Raw genomic sequence first — 21,258 nt, 5'->3', positions numbered from 1 at the left:
CTCCCAGCCGGCGGCCTTTAATCCGCCGCCGGGACCCCTCGCGGGCTCCCCCAGCGAGCGGAGCCCGGCGCCCCCCGCCCGCTCTCCCCTCCCCGCGCCCCCCTCTCCCCGTCCCCTCGCTCCGCGGCCGCCCCCGAGCCGCGGGGCCGCTCGCAGGGGGCGGTGGGGCGCGGCGCCGGGGGCCCGGTGTATGTCGTGCCCCGGCCTCCCGGTGAATGAGCACCGCCCGCCGTCTGCCGCCGCCGCCCGCCTCGGCCCCCACCTCCCCCTGCCGGGGTGAGGCTGCCTGAGGGTCCCCGCGGGTCGCGCATCCCCGCCGGCTGCCGAGCGGAGCCCATCGCTTCTCCCTCCTCCCTCCCACCCACCAGCCTCCCCCATCTCTGCCCCCTTCGTTTTATTTTTTATTGCTACACTTCCCACCCCCCCCATTTTTTTTTTCTTTCACCATCCTCCCCACGCTCCCCTGCCTTCCACCCCCCTTCCCCTAATTTTTTTTTCCGCCGGGCGCGATGCCGCACGTGGAGATGCTGCTGCTGGCGGCCGCGGCGCTGTGGGTGTGCGTGCGCGGGCAGGAGCCCGGCGCCAAGGCGGTGGCCGACCGCTACGCCGTCTACTGGAACAGCACCAACCCCAGGTACGCGGGGCGGCCGCGGGGGGACGCGGAAAAGGCGCGGACGGGGGTCGGGGGGCGCCGGGCGGGGAGAGTGGAGAGCGCCGGCGGCGGCTGCTGCAACCCGGAGCCTGCGGGAGATGCCCTGTTTGCGGGATGGGGCGGAAAACTTTTTTAAAAATTAGATATTTTGGGGAGGAAGGGGTGAGGTGAGGGGGAAGCTGGTGCCCCTTTATCGGTCCGGAGCATCGCGGCTCCCCGCTGCCGCCCGTCGGGGGTCCAGGGCTGGCCGTGAGGAGGCGAGGTAGGTACCGGGCCGGGGCCGTCGGGGGCAGGAGTGCCTGGACGGCGTCCCCGCTCCTGACAGCCGCGTCTGCAAGGCGGCAGAGCGAGCGAGCTCTGGGAAGGGAAGCTCCCGTGATTTTCCTGAAGTTTTCCCCTCATGTTAAGAATCGGGAAATTTCAGCGCTGCTCCAAATGGTATCCGTGTGTTTGGGGGAAAAGTCACCCGGGTATTACTTTTTTTTTTTTTTCCCTTGTTAAAGTACGTGTGAGCAGACTTTTCTTTCTCTCTTTCTTTCTTTTCTTTCTTTTCTTTCTTTTCTTTCTTTTCTTTCTTTTCTTTCTTTCTTTCTTTCTTTCTTTCTTTCTTTCTTTCTTTCTTTCTTTCTTTCTTTCTTTCTTTTCTTTCTTTCTTTTCTTTCTTTTCTGTCTGTCTGTCTAAGTAAATTTGGGGCTATTTTATCTTAGGTTATCTCTTTTTTTATGCTTCTGATACTGCTGTTTGGTTTCAGATTAGCACATTGATTTTTGTCACAGGTCATGTTTTTTAATAGGTCTGTGTTGCCTGCAGAAAACTCCCCTACTCGGTATTCTGGAGTGGCTTCAGAATAGGTGATGCAGAAGTTACGGGCAGAATTTCCAAGTGCGGAGAGGTAGCTGCTCTGTCCCGCACTTGAATGCTTGGTTCCTGCTAACAATGCCTCATGCCTCAGCGTTACGTGGCTGGCACAAAAAGCTTAGGACAAAAAAGTATTTATCCAAAGTAGCAGTCATGCCTGGGAATGATGAGTATCTATAATTTTTAGTGCCCGTCTCTACATTTTCCTCTCTTGACATGTGTTGCTTGAAAAAAATTGCTCATTGTAAATGAGATAAAAAGTTGCATCGTACACCACATGTCTGAAAAAAATTGCTTCTCTCTAAAAAACAACTTTTTTTTTTTTTTTTTCTGCTGTTGTTAGGCAAAATGAAATGTTGCTCTTGGAAAAAAAAATATTCACAAATCCCACTGGGCAGAAGAGGGATTGTTGAAAGAAATAGGTTTGCCTAAATGATCTACACATGTTGCTGGTGTAGCAGTTAAACATAAAATACTTCAAAAATAACCTCACATTCGGGATTTTTAACTTCTGCAGTCTTATGTGTAATGAGCTCACACAACAACTGCACATGGGTAGAGGTAGTTGAAGATGCGATCAGCGCTCATCTAGTCAGTGGGCATTATGCACTGAGTGGATTTGTGAGGATTTTAATGAGTTTAATGGTATTTTACTGTTAATGAAATCTTCCCTTAGTCCAACATTAAAAATCAGCAGACTGCAGAGAAAGCTTAGTTCTGTTATTCTTCCAAACACCAGAGGAATACTTAATTGCAAGATACTTCCAAACCTTCCCCTTGAAAAACAAATGTTTGTTTCTCTCTTAAACTATTCACTGCCCCCTCTCACAAAGAAAGTATCTATGTGGACATGTGGTGTTTGTCCGTGAGTTAAAACTGTGAGGAAGAGCAGTGTAAAGCTATATTTCTCCTTTGTTTTATTCTCTGTGCATTTCAAGTTGCATGATCATTACAGAGAAACAGGCAAACACCTCATTGGTTAGACTGGGGAGACCCAAAGAAAAGAAAACACTTCTGCTTTGAAGTCATTTTGTCAGGATGGAAGGTGAAGGCAAAATTCTCTTTGGTTACCAATATTTTCAGGTCAGTTAGAAGTGCTATAGGAATAACTCCACGGTGATTTATCTGCTTCTAGAGAGAGATTCAGGAGATGGACAGGCAGGTTTTTATACCCACAGAAGTAAGTGGGAATGCTTACTGTGAGATAACGATTTGAAATTAGAAGGCAAAATATGCTGCCATTCTTCAGCCACCAGTGCGGCCGCAGTTCTTTAGCTTACTTTCTTGTTGTACTTATTCAAAAAAATTAACAAACCAGTGTAGAACTAATTAGCTCAGTTTGGAAATTAAATCTTCATCGTTTTGATAGTGATTAAAGGCGAGATAAAGTAAGGTTTCCTGAAGACCCCATCTGAAGAATTTAATAACGATTCAATTTATCTCGGAAACCACGATGCTCAGTTTTGTAGTATTAAACTCCAGCAAATGAAATATACAGAAAGATCTCATCCTTATTAAGAGACACAATAATAAGTTGATGAGTGGCCCAATTTGATAAGTGCTCCTTGTGTGAACAATATTTTGGTAACTAAAAAGACTCTGTGAGTCTATTAACAAGTTTATATTACATTTCTTGAATGGTTGCCAAAGTTCTGCTAGAATAATTAAAAAGTGTTCTAGAATCATTATTGTTAGTATGTACAAGTAACAGAAAGTTGAATATTGTTACAGAGCATAAGTCTTTTCTTAGAAGTATTTTAAGCATTCCCATTCCTTTTTTTCTGTTTCATATTTAGTTATCAGCATACACGAAGTACTGTAACTGGTGTAGTACAGAATCACAGAGTTGAAGGGATTGGAAGGACCCTCGAAAGATCATCGGGTCCAACCCCCCTGCCAAAGCAGGTTCTAGATGGGATTATGTTAAAGTTTAAGTTTCAGACTTTTGAAGTATAATAAAATGAGGTTGTTTCATCTATTTTTATTTGTGTGTGTGTGTGTGGATTGAAAGTTATTCATGGAATATGCCTGCAAATGTGTCTAACATTTTTGTTATTCATGGGCTTAGAATTAAGTGCATGTAAATTCTGATTACCCCTTTAATGTCTGTCTGCATATGTTTTCTTAGAGGAAAATGATCTTGTCACAGAATATTCCTCTGAATCCAATGGTTAAAATACTTTTGGAAGTTTCTTTGGTAATAGAGCATATACATTTAATCCTTATAGCTGGTGTCCTTGTAATGAAAATCCAGCCAAAATGTCATGTAACTGAGCCAAATATTGAAGCGGTTGACTTGCTTAGCACTTGTTACTGCTTTTAATCTTGTCAGGGTTCAACATAAACTATTTGTAGTAATTATTATTACATTTTTCTGCTTGCAGGACTGTGCTTCAACGTTGGGGTTGGTATTTAGGTATTTTCCTGTAAGTTATTTCAGTGGCAGGTTTTGTAGCTTCATAAATTGTTACTGGTTTCAAGGTAGTTAGAAAGACTTACCATTCAAGTCTAGTTTCTGGTCACACATAGGCCAAACCTTTTAGTCTCAGGAAAGTGAGTATTTTTTATTAGGAGTCTTACTGGATTTGGTTATCTCTTACAGAAGAAAATTGTGTATAAAATTACATTCACAAGAGAATCATAAAGATGTAGGATGATGACATATTTTCTTTTTGTGTGTGCTTAGGTGGATAATAAAATCAAGAAATCAGCTGTTAATTAGAGAATTTAATAGATCAAAATCATATCATGTTCAACTGATTAGTTCCCAGTATTAACCTGGGTACCATATTTTGATTAGCGGTACTAGAGTTCTTGTTAAGTGAGATACTTGGGTATCAGAGAACAGGAAAATGAGTGGATGCTTCTGCAAATTCTGTGAATAGATCAGAATCTTGCTACCTGGATGCTTAAAATGTGGAGCATTTTGCAACTGAGTGTTCAAGCACTGATTCAGAAAAGCATCTGGCCCCACTGAACTGCATACTGCAATACTTAAGTTCTGTTGCAGCTGGTGGGTGAATAGATGTGTACTTAAGTGCTTCCCCGAACCCACCCAACACACAGACCCAGCGCTGAGAAGCTCTGGCCATGGCTGCCCGTGCACACCTGGCAGTTCTTGGGAATATGCTGGCTGGCTTGCTGGCTGGCTGGACAAACAGATGGACAAGCATCCTCCATATGCTGATATGCATTTGAAGATTTCACCATAGCATATTGATGTTATATGCTGAGGTCATTCGACTTTTTTTTTTTCTTCTTTCTTTTCCACCTTGAAATAGTTCTGCTTAAATACAGAGATTAGGGAAACTGTGCAGTTGGAATAGGAAGGAGGCAATTGTGTTTGGTAAGAACAACTAAGAAGTTGGGGATGAAAAGGGACAAAATCAAAACATTTGCTTTGGGTTTGGTATTCCATGTCATTTTATATCAAGAGAGGCATAATACCCCTAAGTGGGCTGTACAAACAGTATGGCTTATGTTTTGAGAGCATTTTATCCAGCAGCTTGCTCCAAGAGCTGAAAGAATCTGACTGATTTCTTGTAATTAAAAGATCAGTAGCAGAGTCTTTGATTCTTTAACACCTACTTTCTTTGCTCTTAGTAGTTTTGCCAACACCTTATGTGTCCAGAAGAATATTGGTGTTTATTTTAAAAGTGCATTTTTGAGGTAGTTTGAAACATTCTATGGAAGAAATGACACAAAGAATGGTAGTTTCATTGGCTTCCACCTTTGTATGAAAGGCATCTTATTCAGTGGTAAATGATTTTCACGAAATACTCCTTATTAAATCTTTTGCAAATGCACATAGTGAGGACACTTCACTGCATTCATTCTGCCAGCCCTGTTTCCTTACAGGGAGGGACAGATAAAGATGAGCCATCCTCTCCCTCCCCTCTTGCTGTGATCCCAGCAATCTACCAGCTTCATGCTGGGCTGAGAAAATGAATGCAATTAGTCCTTCCGGAGTCACGGTCTTTGCAGTATTAAGGTGAGAGGTATGTAATATGTATATGCATGAATATGTGTGGCTTTCAGTGGTTGTATATGTGCATATGTATGTGTGCAAGTATATATGTATGTATGCATTGAAATTAGAAGGAGGTGTGGTGTAGAGTAAATCATGATTGTTGTATGGGAAGAAAATCTCTACAATTTTTTAATCAGCGAACTTAAACATTGAGAAAATGAATAGTTTGTTACAAACTCATTCCCAGCTCTCGTCTTCCAGCACAGATCTTTTTGGCTTAAAATAATAGTAGTAGTAAAATAAAAAATATATATTTATTTAAAAGAAGTGGGATCTGTGTTGTGGTTCTTGGCAGTCTTCCCATTGTGCTCTTCATTTGCGTGCTGGCAGCCCCTAGGCCAGTAGGTAGGCAGGTGGGTGGATGCCCAAGCACACAGGCGCACAGATGTAAAATGAAACGGAGAAGATTACAGGCATGTGCTTTGAGAACTCTCAGGGCTTATTAGAGTACCTTGTTACTGCTTCTTCCTGAAACAGCCAGTGTCACTGGGCAGTGTACTGCATGGTAGAAATATTAGGCTTCAACAAAGCGCGTAAAGAAGGCTGGTCATTTTGATCTCCTTAGAGAAAATGCTAACAAAGACACAACCTTTCCTAGGGAAAGCATGAGTAGTTCTTCCATAGCTGTGAGATGCACCTGTCTTGCTCTTCTGGCTCACTGTTAGTTTTTCAGATTTTTTTTTAAGGCAAAGAGAAGTATTTTGGAACTGCGTTCTTCTTCTTCAGCCATCCTGTTTTGAATTTATTTATTTATTTATATTTAATATGTCTTTATTCTCACAATTAGTCTAATCTTCCAGTATTTCTGAATGGTGTAATTCACTGTTGATAATAAAGGGTCCTGTTTTGTTTAAGTTTTCTTTGCACTGCTGCTTAAAAAGTAGTCAGTCAGCAGCACACCAATATAACGAAGTGGAAACATTTGGTTTAAAATAAACAGACACGTTATTGAAACTGCTTTCTGGTGATATTACAGTTATTGTGAGTAAACCCTACTGTAACGCACTTCAGCATTGCTGGATGGAAGAATAGAATCCTTCATCCATTGGAAGTCTTCCTTCCATTTTTGCATTCTCTCTATTCATTGTAGTTTCTACAAGCTAGATTATAGTTGAGCTAATTTAAAATGGTGGGTATTATTTTGAAGTATGTGAATACGGATAGATACCTGAAATCCTTTTCTAAGAAACTGAGCATAGGTTGTGACATTACAAAACCACAAATTCCTATTTCCACACATTTTTTAAAATTGTTTGTATTAAAATCAAATATTTGAAAATTAAAATAATAATAAAAATGATGCTAGCTTGTGAAGACTGAGATTTTATCTTGCTTCTATAGAGCACCATGATTTCAAATAACAGAAAAGTAAACCCCCTATATGTTTTTCATCTGGCGAAATGTCCATCATATTTTACTGTTGACAGGTTGATGAAAATCCATTGTTAGATCCTAGTTTTATGAAAAAATTAGTTTGTTTATTTTTGACTGCTGCAAAATGTAGAGAAAGAGTTTGATGCCCATTTTCTGTTATCTGGTATGATAGGAGTTTTATGCCCATTTTTCTGTTTAAATGCATGACCAGTAAAAATGCTGTCAAAAGAGAAATCAACTAACAAGAAGATACACAAGAGCCCTGTTAATTAGCAAGATCTGCTTGAATTGCTAACAGCAACCTCTCATAGTTAATTCTTCAGGTTTGGCGATTTTTACTGGAAAAGTCTTAAAGATTATGATTCCTATTCTGTCACTTGCAGTATAATCTGGTAGACACCTTTACCTATCCAGGCTGGTATACGGTGTGGAAAAAAAGGGATTGTAGACTGACAAAACCTTTAAGTACAGTATTAGTTATGTTTTACTTCTTGTATTTTACTTTCCATCATTAAATCAGCATATTAATCTGATAAAGAACTGTTCAGTAGTAATACCTGCAATTAAAAATAATATACGTTCCTCATTGACTAACTTTCAATTTATTTATTTTATATCGGACTCTCAAAGAACCATTTTATTTGAAAGACCCCATTTTATTTTTCTTACGTCAGTAATAAAGTGGTGCTGGAGTGCAGAGAAGAAGTAATTTGCTTGTGAATCATCTGATGAAGTGAAAATTTGTAGATAAGTTTGCTTTGATCACTGTATGCTGAAATACCTTTTTGTTCCATTCTCACTGATAAAATTCAGCCTCATAACAGTTAAGAAAGGTGTATTTTGATTATGTATTTTTTGTATTTTGATTCTGTATTTTGTGATAATATATTTTGTATCATAATTAGTATTTACGGAGTAGCATGGTTGTTGTTTGTTAGTTAAAATAAAATTTTTTCCTCCCCTAATTTTTTTTTTTTTTTTTTTTTTTTTTGCTTGCGGGTAGATGCTGGACAGTGGCAGGCATATACATATTATGTGGTTTGCTCGTCTGCTCATCAGTGTGGCCTTTCCCTTGTGGGTAGCAGTGAAACTACCTTTTTGTTTTTGTGGACTTAAAAGTAGTATTTTTTGTGTTAAAATAATGGTTCAGAAGATTTTTTTTCCATTCTCTCTACACACATTCCATAATCCCATTATCTAATCACATGGAATTGTTAAGAAATATATTTTAATTTTTATTGCAGTATTTGTACCCTACACAGGGGTTTTCATTTTAATTTTTTCTTTACATCTGTTTTAATTTTGTAAATAAATTTGAGTACCTTTTGTACGGTCTATGCCTTTGAAGTAGGAGCTAAATACATTCTAATTTTTTCATCAAAACTAAACAAATAAATCGTCATCTGTGGCTAAGGCTTTGCTGGTTTTGTAGTGCTATGTAAATCAAGTGTTGAATTTTTTCTTTTTTCCTTTTTCTTTTTTTATGAGGAGGCAGAAAAAAAGTATTTCACCTACTTGTAGATTTGATGATGATCTTTGTAGTACAGCTATCAGTTTGCTATGCTGGTTAATCAGTGTTAGGTAAGGACTGCTAACAGCTTTAATAATGTTGCCTTCCATGGAATTGTTAAAAGTTGCTTCAAAGAAATTTGCTAATTGATGTTGTTAATAAGCAGTAAAAAGAGCTTTTTGTGTGTGTGTGTGTGTGTTTTTCCCGCTTTAGTTGATGTCTAATCAAATTTTAAAAATAGTTGTGTATTCGTACAGGCAGGGCATTTGGTAAGCAGAAGTTAACAAAGTAGGATCTATCAATCCTGTTCTCTTTCCTATTGTTTCCAGAAAAGAAGGAAATAAAGAGGGACTCTGGAATTTGAAAGTATTGACCTTCTGACATGCACACACAGCATGGTCATTGCACTGGCACATAAAGTGCCTTAAGCCACCATAATGGCAAACTGCATTTTTGAAGTTACTGATATGAGAGCCAGCTGGATGGGGGATGGAGAGCCAACATCGACTCTACAGCTATTTGCAAGTTTCCACTTTAGAGCCAGACAGCTTCACTTTTATATTCCCAAACTTACCACTTAGGAATAATGTTGCTTTGTTCGGTTTAGCCAGGGATTTGTGACTGCTACATAGACTTAGTACCGTTTGGTCCAGAATTGTGTGGTCATTCTTCATAGAGATCTGCTTCACAGAGTAATTTCATTCATCTGGTGATGGGGGAGGGATGAGAAACAGTGAGGGGACATTCAGATATAGCATTCTTCAAGGAAAATGCACATCCACATTAGCTAGTCCCTTTCTTAAAGCTTTTTAAAGATGAAGGCAGAGATTTGGATCAAGTATTTAAAAGCCAATTCAGACCCCTGTCTTCCGAGTACATGTGATCTCCTGGATAGGCTCTCCATGCATGATCTGGAAAAGACCTCATACTTTACTTACTGCAACAGCTCTTCTCTCCCCCGCTCCCCCCCCCCTTTTTTTTTTGTATTTGTTTACAGTTATTGCTCCGGTACACTTATACATCTTTTTATAGTTCTCTTGGGGCTTAGTTTATTAAAAATTAGTGATCCATCACTAAGCGGGGTACAGTACAAATACTGGTGCTCCCAAAAGGGAGATTTTGTGCCAAAACAGAAGAAATAATAGGGATACAAAAGCTGCCAAAAAGCGTGTCTCCCAATTGCTAATTAATCAGGCGAAAAAGCACCTCAGCAACTACAATTGAATGTGGGACAGTTTGTTGTAAATATTTAATAAAGATGTGTTAAGGGGACATAATATCTTCTTGTTTGTATCTACGTATATGAAAAAAAAAAAGGCAAATAAAAATGCCATCTATGTGCCAGAGCTGTTGGGGATTTCTTTTATGTTGATGGCATTGTCACTGGTAGAGCTCTTTCAGAAAACCTCTTGCTGCTTTTGAGCAAAAAAATTATCATTTTGTCTATTCATTTTTCCTGTCTGTTTTTAAGTTGGTGGTTGATGATAGTATCTATAACCAATAAGTGAAGCTTCAGAAAAGATACATTAAAAAAAAAAAAAATACATCTTCAGCAATCTGGGTTACAAGGTATGGGGAAAAAATTGCTGTGAATATCTGGTATCCAAATCTGCCAATCACTTTTGGCACAGCTCCCATCATGGTTGCTGTGCCCATAATTAAATGCCTGTCATTAGTGTATTTTTCCATAACATTTACAATGGAAAAGGCAAGGGGTCCTTCCAGAGCTATGGCTGTCAGGGGAACAATAAAAACTAATTACACACTCTGCTGTCACCATTGTCAGCTCTGCTTTTGGGGGTAAAGAACATGGAAAGTGTGTGCCTAATAATTATATATATAAAATTATATATATACAATACCCAATTGGGGAAACTCAGTCATAGTGAAGTGACATTTACTTGGAAGTTTATTATTCCTGTATTCAAAAGACCTTAATTCTAGGGTTGCATTTTTCCCTTCAGTTATGGCTAAGTTGCACGCACTTTTCCCTTTACATTCAGTCACTTTTGCCTTTCTCTATTCCTTTCTCTCTTGCACACTTTCTGGTGAATTGAGCTTTCCAATAAAATTGCTCGGATCAAAGCTGGTATTTGCCTGCATTTATTAAGTGGGTGCAAATCATCTTATCCTTTGTATTCTTTTGCTTGTGTCGTGGATAGTAAACTCGATAAAAAATGCCGAAAGAAAGCAGCTAGTGCTTTCAGATAAGTTTGCTTGTTCACCTTTTTTTCTGTTTTCAGTCCACGGCCTGCAGGTCATCCTCAGTGAAATCAGGAGGTTAAGATTTTGGAGTGCTGCAGCAGTGGCTCTGGTGAAGTATGTGCCAGTTCTGTTTGTCAGTGCACAGATATTTCCCAATGTAAGCATGAGGGCATAACCGGAGAGTGAATTATCTGTAGAATGCTGTACTTAAAGACATTGAAGGAATAAAGTCATGCCGTCGCGCTAATATTTACTGATGTTTTTCTTCTGTAGCCTGTAAAATGAATAATTTAAGCATTTTTATTTTTTTTTAGCCCACAGATTTTAAAAAGAATAGATCATTGGAGCTAGGATTTTGAATATATTTAGGTACCCAGAGTTGCAGAGAAGAGCCGTGTGGGATTTTTGAGACTGCTTGGTGCCTAGCTGCCTTAGATTTTATTTCTGCCTTCTTACACCTTTAGGTACTTAAATGCCCATCAGAAAATGATCCCTAAAGCTGCTTAAGGAAAACAGTGTAAATATATATATATATAATAAATATATATATGTGTGTGTGTATATATATTAAATAGGTGAAGTCTGTAGGAGCTGATGTGTATAAGGAGGAATCATAGTCTATTTGCTCAATGGATACTAAGGATCTAAAGTTTGTCCTGTGGTCACAATGGTGTGGTGTTGCTTGTGAGCGGGACTTTCAGACATTAGGCTTGCCTACTTCCACAAGGCCTCGCAAACCACACAAGGCAAACCTGCTGAGACCAAGCCACGTATGTGGATATTTGTCTCAATGGATCAGAATAATATCTAGACGGAAGCCTTTTAAACTGTTTTTGCAGGGTTGAGACCCGCAGCTTTGGGGAGCTGAGGAGATAGAGATGAACCCAATAGATGAACAGTCATCGTGCCGCCAGCGGTGTCAGCAGTGTGGGCTGGCTAGCCATAGGTGGTGAGCAGACAGTTAGGCACTGCTGTGCTGGGCACCTTACATAGTCAGGGACAATTTGGGATGTGCTAAAGAATGATTAAGATCGAAACTAAAATAAGTAGTGCAAAATTAGGATACAGGTTATGTGTTTTCTGAAGCACTATGTGATACATGTTTATTTCATGGATAAGATACTTGTTAAAGACTAGATGGATTTTGTGAGTGTCCAAATATGATAGAGTTCATTCCTTAATGAAATAATTGAAACACTGTATTCAGGAAATAATTCTCTATTTTCTACAAAATAGAACAATAATCTTCTACAAAATAAAAGTTACTGTTTTGCCAGAGGATCTTACTTCCCCTTTTTAATACAATAACAATGTATTTTGTTACCTATTTACCAAGACGCAGACAGCTTTTTGTAGTGTTGTGTTGTTTTTTTGTTGTTGTTGTTGTTGTTTTTTGTTTTTGTTTGTGTGTTTTTTTTTTTTTCCTATTGTATTTGGAGGCTGCTGGAAGAAAAGGAAAGCAATTTTTCTTGAAGCAATTTCATTTAAAGCAATATCAAATACTATGTTTTTCTTGATTTCCAGTGGACTTGCTGATGTCTAGTGGCTATGAGATACAATGTAATGAGACGAAGAAGCATCTTTCAGGAAATGTGACACATTTAATTTGAAAAGACATGCATTGATCAAATACACCTTCTTTTCGTAAAAATGAGTCTCATATAAAAAAAAAATCAAGTCCTAATTCTTAAACTGAATCCATCATACATATATATGGAATTTCATCATGTTTTATAATTTCTGTTATAGGACAGTGGACCCAGCTTAATGTTACTTGTAAGTATTTGTAATGAGTTGTCTTTAGGGTCCTAGAAATCTTTGAAAATTTTCTGTAAGGTTGATTTAAAAAAAAAAATCTTTTTGAAATAGTGTGAAAGTTTACTAAATATGTTAATTTCACAATCCTTTTAAAGGATGTGTACCCAGTTTTATTGAGGAACTTAAGTGTTAAACAGTCCCCAGACAAACTACATTTATAAAAAATACTAGGAACACTTCCTGCAGAGAACGAGATCATTTTCTAACATGCTTAATAGCATAATTCTCATTTAAAAACATGAAATATAAATCTGTCTTTTAACACTCGGCACAAAAGTTGGATGCAGATATGTTATTTTCTTCACTAGCAGAAGTTCCGTACATTTGTTGAGGGTTTTGAGAGTATAAAGAGATTCCTCATTAAAATAAAAATAAAATATAAAGAGTGTTGTTATTTGCAGTATCTTTAATCAAGGTGGTATGAAATTTCTCATTAAGGTTAAGATTCACATTATCATAACAAGTGACAACGTAGGTGAAGGGGGAAAATTAATTAGAGAGGTAGATCATACTTGTTTCTCATTATACCCTGGCTATTCACTGCATTCAAATTCTAAGCAAACCTTTACTCTATATCTCAATCATATAAAACTTACTTGCCAGGAACACATTATGAAGAGAATCTCCATATTCACTGTTTCTAGTACAAAGCATGATAGTTTGCTTTAAAAAAAAACAAAAAAACAAACAAAAAAAAAAAAACCTTTTTTTGTGATTTACAGCATAGCTTTAATATTACTTTTTCAGACCCTGTCTCTGAATGAACTATATTTTATAGCTTACAGTAAAAAGAAATCTCCGTTTTCCATTTTTCATATTAGCTGTCTTGATTTAGTGCTAGTATAATGGCCTTCTTCAGAACAAAGCATTTGGAACAGTTTCATGGGTACTTGGGTAGGTGTAGAGTTTGGATCTAATATGTTATTACTGATGAAACCAGTTTTGCCTTTGTAATTTCTCTGAGTAAATCTGACCATTTCAGTGTCCAATTAGGAATTGGTTGTTTGTCTTGTTATGTCTGAAAGAGGAAATACTACATCTAGTTTGTGTGATTTTTTTATTTTTATTTTTTTATAAAACTATGTGAATGCCTACAAGACCTGATTTTTAGAAGAGAATATTAGGTAGGTTTAACCCAATCATTTTATGTTGTTTTCTTTCACATCGGAAAAGCTCTACTGTTAAGATAATATGTCTTCTGTTTTCTAGACTGTAACCAAAATGTTACACACAAAATAATTCATATTAGTGTCATAGTCCCCAGAGTGCAGTGAGGTACCTGGGTGAAAAAATTCTGTTGCTTTCAGTTAAATGTGCTAGAGATCAGTGCTGTTTCCTGTGATTGCTGCTGGGGATAGTTGTGGTCTGAGAAATATTTCTACCTTAGAGAAGAAAAAGAAATTAAAAAAATATTTATTTATTTTAAAGATAAATTCAATATTTGAGAGCATATCTTTCCTTCAATACTACTACTGCTATGGATATTGGTCCATATCACTTCAAGAATACTGCTATTTAAATAATATATCAGAAGCAATAATAATGTTTACACAAATATGACCTGTCAGTTGAGAAAATACCTCAGCAATACAGAATTTTCTGATTAAATATTCTGATAATATTCTGAAAATATTCTAATAATAAATAATATTCTGATAAAGCAGGGTTACTTACTACCTTTTTCTGCAGTATGCCATAGTATGTGCTTGGAAATAGGCTGTAAGTAGTATTCTGTAGTATTTATTTAGTCTGTTAACATATTGTGACCAGATGCTGTGGTATATTTGCATGGAGTTTCCATTGAGTTTACTGAATCTTTGGGGATGTCATAATTTTTATTTCTGAGGTCTAGGCAGCAATAAAAGAGAACAAAGTAAGTATCAAAGTAAAGTTAAGTGGATAGTATGTTCCTTGTTCTTTTTCATTCCTCTCTAAATTTTAAAAACATTATTAGTAATGTTAAACAATTTTTAAAAATGAAATGTAGTTAAATCTCTATCTAGAGATGTTTCATTTATTTACATTTACCACTTCTGCAATGTCCATTTTCGTTTTTACTTCCTTAGTAAGTTACTCAATGTTTTTTTCCTCTTCAGAACTTTTGTTCCATCTTAGCTACCATTTCAGGCACAGTTACATTTATTTTGTATATATTATAGTTTTTTTATCAATGTATTGATTAAAATTCTCACCCCTCAAATAAGGTTAGGAGAACATAGTATGTAGGGTGGTTAAGAGAAATTTGCTGCAGACTGATTTTGGTATAAAGGGAGCATGTACTCATTTCCTTAGGACAGGGAAGCCTGTATTCTTTTGAACTCTATTTTGGAAACAAGCATTTTGAAGTTGCTCAGGAGTCTAGCCTCTGCTGCAGATGCGTTTGCATCTTCCCTTAATTGTATTGGTTCTTTCTACCTACTTGTTCGTGATTGTAAGCATTCCTGCTTTCTCTTAAAATGAAAAGGTGGAATGGAACGCAGTTGGGAACCCCATCTGTTGTTACCAAACGCCAAAAATCAAACAAATGCCATGACAATAATGCAAAATTATCAAATAAAGAAACTCAAACAATCAAACCTCCATGCATTGAAAAAAGGAAGATGGGAGGTGGAAAGGTGCATCTGTTCTGCTGTTGCATGACCCCAAGGGCTGACATAAACTACTTTTCAGAAGCCACTGAAGCTGAAGGTGTAATTTTTCCTGTTGAAGTAGTGGATTGTCAGACTGACTCAAAACTTTGAGTGGAGTCTAATGTGAGAAAGTATGTTCAGGCAAGACTGCAGCCGTTCTAAAGGAAAAATCGTACGGCTGCCTTTCAGCTTGAACAGGTAAATAGTGATTGTCAATCTGTTCTTCACTTTTAGAAACATCTTGTGTGTGTGTGCTTGTGTATTTAATGTGGATGATGCTGGGGGAAGAAGCAGAAGAAGGGGCGAGATTGTACTAATGACAACTTGTTTTCCACCAGGACATTTGTTTTTGTTGTTTTCGCTGCAGTTCTGCAAGCTTCTGGAAGAAGGTGAATACATTGACAGAAGAGCCATTAAGAGGCGAGCCCTCACTTCCCTCCAAATAAAGAAATCCTGAGATTGCATTTAGAAACACTTGTTTAGAAACATTTAATTGTACTTCCACTATGTGTTAAGTTACCCCTTTTTTGGGCTGGTAATTACATCTTGCTTGTGACTTAGGTCCTATATGAAAAATGGGAATTCTTGTCCTTTTTTTCTCTTTCTTGGTAAGCGGAGGGTATGTTTTTTACCTGTTGTCTTTAAACATCAGCAAGTTGCATCCATCTGCGCAAAAAGGTGCATTGCTACAGTCTGTGTGTGGTCATGCTGTGACCTAGGTGTTGCAAAGAGAACAGGAGCTTTCTATAGTTCATAAGTGTCCTTGCATACTTAGTTTGCTTGGGTTACCTTAAGTAGATTTGCATATAGCTGTCTGACATGTAATTTTCAAACCTTTCTAATCAGCTTTAAGAGAAAAATGACTTTCCTAATTATTAATGGCTAATTATTCTTCAAACCTAGGTTGTGGTATTGTTCAGTGTGTGCTATACCTCTTCTGTCCCCCTTCCTGTTTTTTTTGTTTGTTTGTTTGTTTTTTATGTTTTGTTACAACAATTATTTCCATGAAAAAGTGGTTTTGATTGTCATCTGCTCACCTCCTTAATTTTTCCTTGTTAGAATAGATTGGGTAACGCCTTAGGGTTCCTGACTAGTGAGCTTTGCTTGGAAGGACCTGTAAAACAGTGGCTCCAAACTGCAGCAAATATTGACTAGGTCTCTGAGCTGAGCCTTGCTCTGAACACTTGAAAGACTGCTATTGTTCCTCCTCAGTCAGCACTCCATAGCCAAGGCTAAAGTATGCATGTGTTAGGAGAAGAAAGGCAGTGGGGGAAATTAAACAGTGAACACAACTGAACTCTTAACTGCTCTTTGCAGAGGAGAGGGAAACCTCCAACAAAAAAGGGGCAAGAACTTGCTACAGGTTGCAGAAAACTTTGCTGAAGAGGAGTGACTCACAGCATCAACGCTTTGTCTGTAAGGGGTGCTAGATGCACGTAGCTGATAGCTTTGGCATTATTTAGGTAGGATGTGGGAAAGTCTGTGGGAAGGAGTACCAGTGTTTTCCTTATGGGGATGGTTCTTGGTAAAGACTGCAATAGTTTATGAACAGTTACGTGATGAAGGTGGAGTCTTGGGCAGGTCTCTGCTGTTCCAGGCTCTGATCAGAGCAGTGATGGGTAAAGTTTTTTGGAGAGTTTAACAGCTGCTATTCTTTTCCGTCTAGCTATTGTCTTGACTGTGCAGAAGAAAGGCAAGATGCAGAGCATGCAGTTTAATCAGGCAACCACTGTTTATTCATTCATTTGGGAGCATAGTTTGGCAGTAAAGCATATACTGAGAATTGCTGTACTTCCCTTGGAAGTCCATCCTCGTTGGAGAAGCTTCTGCACTGGGTGGATGATGGACCCCTGGTGAAAGGCTGGGAAGCTGTCTGATCGTATTCTCCTCTCACCTTTCTGTTTTGTTTGGGAGTACTGTTTCATATATTTCTTTTACATTTTCATTTGCCTGGATATTTTACTTCTGTATAACATGAGTAGTTTTGTTGACTAGCTTGGTAATACAGCCTACTACATTGCATTCACCTGAACTAAATCTCTCCGACTTGCTGTGATGAAAGTGAAATTCATCTCACCAGGCTTCCTAGTTCTGCCCTCCCCCCACTTTCCTGCCCAAGAAAAACCTTCAAAGCAGTATATTATTAACATTGTACCTGCTGCCAGCCTTAAATATATATATATATATATATATATATATATATATATATGTATTTCCTGCTGATTCATTTTTGCTTCTAGATAGGTGTTTCTTGAATGTGATGAAAGAGATGTCTCACATATTTCACAATGGTCAGCTGTCCTCATCCCTGTCTGTTTTGTATCAGTTACCTCTCCATTCCCTCCTGTCCTTCAGTCTAGATGATGTAAGGAAACTTGAAAGGACCCATGACCTCCTTTTCTTCCTACTCACAAGACAAAGCTTTGCCCTCTGTGTTTAAGATTAGGAAAATGACAGTATATCTACATGTATCTCATTATTGTAGAGCATATTGTGATATTTTGAATATGAAAGGAGCTGTATAAAAGCAAATTCTGTTTACTCACCTCAGATGGGAATAGGATGGTCTTGTTGCAGCTCTATCCCTTTATCTAGGTAGGAGAAGTGCTTGACACTGTGTTTAAGAATGAGATTGCACTGTGCTTTGCTTGTACCCTCCAGCAGCACTACAGCAGAAAGAAAACCCATCTTCAAGGATGAAGTCGGAGAAGTTAAAACATAGATGGGAATTGCTCAAAATATTAATATGCTAAGAAGATGCTAAGATTATAAGAAACTTCAAGTACAGTGCCTTACAGCTGGCAAAAGCATTGTTTTCTGAGCTTATAGAGAGCAGTACTATATCAAATCCAGAAAAATAGGCTTTTGATAAGTAAGTAGGTAACATATTATTATAAATTGCTGTGGAGGAATGTGATTCAGTTTTATTTTAATTAACTAAGGTTGTCATTTCACTAAAGATCAGCCTATTTGGTATGCAGAATACACAGGAATATAAAATATATTAGATTTAGGTAGGAACTTCTTTCCCATATTTTTTTTTTTCAATGTAAGAAGAATACTCCATGTAAATATTGTGTGTTGATCACCAGATCCTATTCAAATTCCTTTATGTATTCTGAAGATAGAAGCGTGTAGTTGAGGCATGGTAATTCTTATACAGAAGAAGGTTCGTGACTCTTTTTTTCTGCAGTAAATGTATTTTCCTTTGAACTGGTAGTTTACATATTGCTAGTTGTCTAATTTTACCCATTACAAAATATATTTCACTGAAAGCCACTGCATTATAGACAACAACCTGCAAAAATAAAAAATCATTAGAAATATTTTTGTGTGTGGCTCAAATGCAAAAGGATTTCCAATGAAGCCAGGATAAGGAAAGAAGTAACCAGGCTCTTGTATAGTCCAGTTTTCTTTTTTTTTTTTTTTTATGACCTTCTCATTTCTGTGTATGCTTCTTTTCTGCCTTCCTCGCCTAACACAACAATTCTAATAATATGATTGATACTTTACAAACAGGAAAATTCAGAGTTACAGCTTCTGCAACAATTGGAACACTCCTATATGGCATAAACCTAAGATTTTTATGTTAATCTTAACTCATGTGTATATGTGATAACTTAAAATCCCTGTGCTTTGGGGTTATTGTTCAGATTGGAAAACAACATATGGTCACACAAATTATGTCATTGTTATACTTTATCCCTCCTCTACTTAAAGTCTACTTAAGGAGTTGTTTCTTTGTATATACCAAATTAACTGTTCTGAATGACATTCATTTGTGAATTGACTGGCCTTTATTAAAAAGAATGGCCAATCAAAATTGTAATGCATTTGTATGCTTTTTCTTCAGTCCCATACTAAAGAACCAGAAATTTTATTCCTTTCCTAATGGAGCTGATACTCTAGCTGTAAACATGAGGTTTTTAGAAAGCTTATCAGTCATGGTAGAAATACGGCCTTTTATATTTTGTCTCTGTTGATAATGCTATGTTTGCAAGACAGCTCAATAATGTAGCTTTATTTTGTACAGTAATGTGCCAATCAGCTGTTTTCCCGTTTTAGCAGAAGCCAGTTCGGAAAACAGGTAGTTGGTGGTACTTACCACTGTGCTCTAAATCACATCTATTTCTTCAAACTTTTCTGACTCTCTTGTTGGGTGAACGTTTATCAGAATTTCAGACTAGTATGATTACTACCATATTATTGCAATATACTCTTCTCCGTACCCAAGCGTCTTAGAAGTTCTACATTTATCTTTCCTGTTTTATTAATAACAGAATCTTACGATGAGCAGATATTGTCACCAGATCAAATGGGCTTATTCCAGTCATGTGATTTATTTATTTGTTTAAAATCTATTTCTAGCACTCTTTTCTTAAAAGATCATAAAGAATTAAAACAATACAAAGGCTGGGAGGAGTTGGATTTCTCCAAGAATAGAGTTTTATTTTTCAGTAGGAGTCCACAAAGAACAAAATAAAAGCATTCAAAGACCTGCTAGGCATGTCTCCATGAAGACTGAAGTAATGTATGCAGAGGCAGGCACCAACATAGAGTTACGTTGCCCAGTGCACTGCTAACCATTTACTTTGAAAGAGACCTGCTTGAGAACAAAGGGAAGAAAACCCCTCATCATGTGTGCAGGTACTGATTTTCAGCTCAGGTTCACTGTAATCAGTTTCCTGGTTTGATTGGTACAGCCCATTTTCTGTGGCAGTGTGGCCTTTTGACGAATTAACTCAAATCACAAAACATGGTAAAGAGCTGTTCCAGAGCCCAGGGTTTACGCCCAGCCAGTCTGATGCTTTAGTTGAATTAATCAGGGACATACCCAACCTTTTACAAACACTGTTCATGTGGGTTTGCTTTTGTGTTCTGAATTCAGAAAGGAGTTGAATTTTAAGTTATTTTATGTTTGCCTGTTAACCAGATTCTGCATTGACTTACTTTATATTTTTTTTTCCCATTTGTAGCTTAAGAGAAACATAAAAGCAGAGGTTTAGCAGAACTAAATCAACTTGGCTTGATTAGTCAGGAGTGTATGCAAAAACAATGGTACAGTAATTGGAAAACATAATTTTATTTTTTTGACAACCTGATATTGGTTTTTATTGCTATATTTTAATTATAAAGAGAGAGTAGGTTAGGACATGAAATTCAGGACAATATACACGTATATGGACTTAAATGTTTAAATTATTCTTGGAAAGGTTACTGAAACTGCAGCTTTTACCTACACTGAAGACATACGTATGTATCCTGTATGTATATTTTATATTTCTATTAAAAAAAAAAAAAAGTTGTGATTTAAAACAATGAAATAAAAGCAGTTTTTACAAGAGTATTCTGTCTATACCACTTTTCTCCTATTTTTCCATATTTTATCACTTGTGTGTATGCCTCACTTCCTCATTGCTCATCTAACATATCTATTTTAATATTATAACTGATATTTTACAGTCGGGAAAATTCAGGATGCCTTCTTAATGGATTAAAATTTGCATCTTTATAATATCAAGTCCACATGCATGCATTAATATTATCTTTATCATAGTTATGTCAGTGGATACTATTACTATACTGAACAGGACATAACAAAGTATGAACCCAGCTTTGAAGATCTATTATAGTCTATAGTCTCTTATCTGAGCTAAAAGTTCAGAGCAACATAGTTTTCTGTCATTTTTATAAACAGAATATGAAAATACTCATTAAATCTGTGTGGATGTTACATATGAGTCCAAATCATGCTTAAAAAGCAAACTCTCAGAGTAGAATAATCACTGGTTTGACACAAGGATCCGTCCTAAAAGCAGTAATAATTCTGTCTTGTTGAGTATCAAAATTGGCATGTCTGATGGTGAACTGTGCAAGTTTCAGCAGATAAAATTCATGATATCCAGTCTAGCATTCTGCCTTAACAGAGAATAAGAAAAATTATATAGACTCAATTGTTTATATTTGTGCATGAGAGTTGCTGCTATTGGTCACATTTTCTGGGGAAAAAAATAAAAAAATAAAATAAAGTCCTGAAATTCTAGACTAATATTTGGAAAAATACTTTGAACATGTCATGTAAGTGCCTGTCCGCTCAGGCACTTTTCTGAAGTACAGAGACATTGTAGTGTTTTAGAAAAGTGGGAGATGGTGGAGGGCTGGTAATAATTAAGATACTGT

The 21,258-nt window shown here is 37.4% G+C and overlaps 1 protein-coding gene across 2 annotated transcripts in view; it reads left to right on the top strand.

Moving 5' to 3' along the window:
• Nucleotides 1-481: 481 nt before the first annotated feature.
• Nucleotides 482-21,258, top strand: part of EFNA5 (ephrin A5) — a 210,344-nt gene continuing 189,567 nt past the window's right edge. For both annotated transcript variants that reach the window (XM_032206489.1, XM_032206488.1), the window contains exon 1: nt 482-634. In XM_032206489.1, coding sequence (XP_032062380.1) covers nt 510-634 — 125 coding nt within the window. In that variant the 5' untranslated portion in view covers nt 482-509. The remainder of the gene's footprint in view (nt 635-21,258) is intronic.

The sequence above is a fragment of the Aythya fuligula genome, chromosome Z, assembly GCF_009819795.1.
Source record: "Aythya fuligula isolate bAytFul2 chromosome Z, bAytFul2.pri, whole genome shotgun sequence".
Lineage (NCBI taxonomy): Eukaryota > Metazoa > Chordata > Aves > Anseriformes > Anatidae > Aythya > Aythya fuligula.
This window is presented reverse-complemented; position numbering and strand designations above follow the sequence as displayed.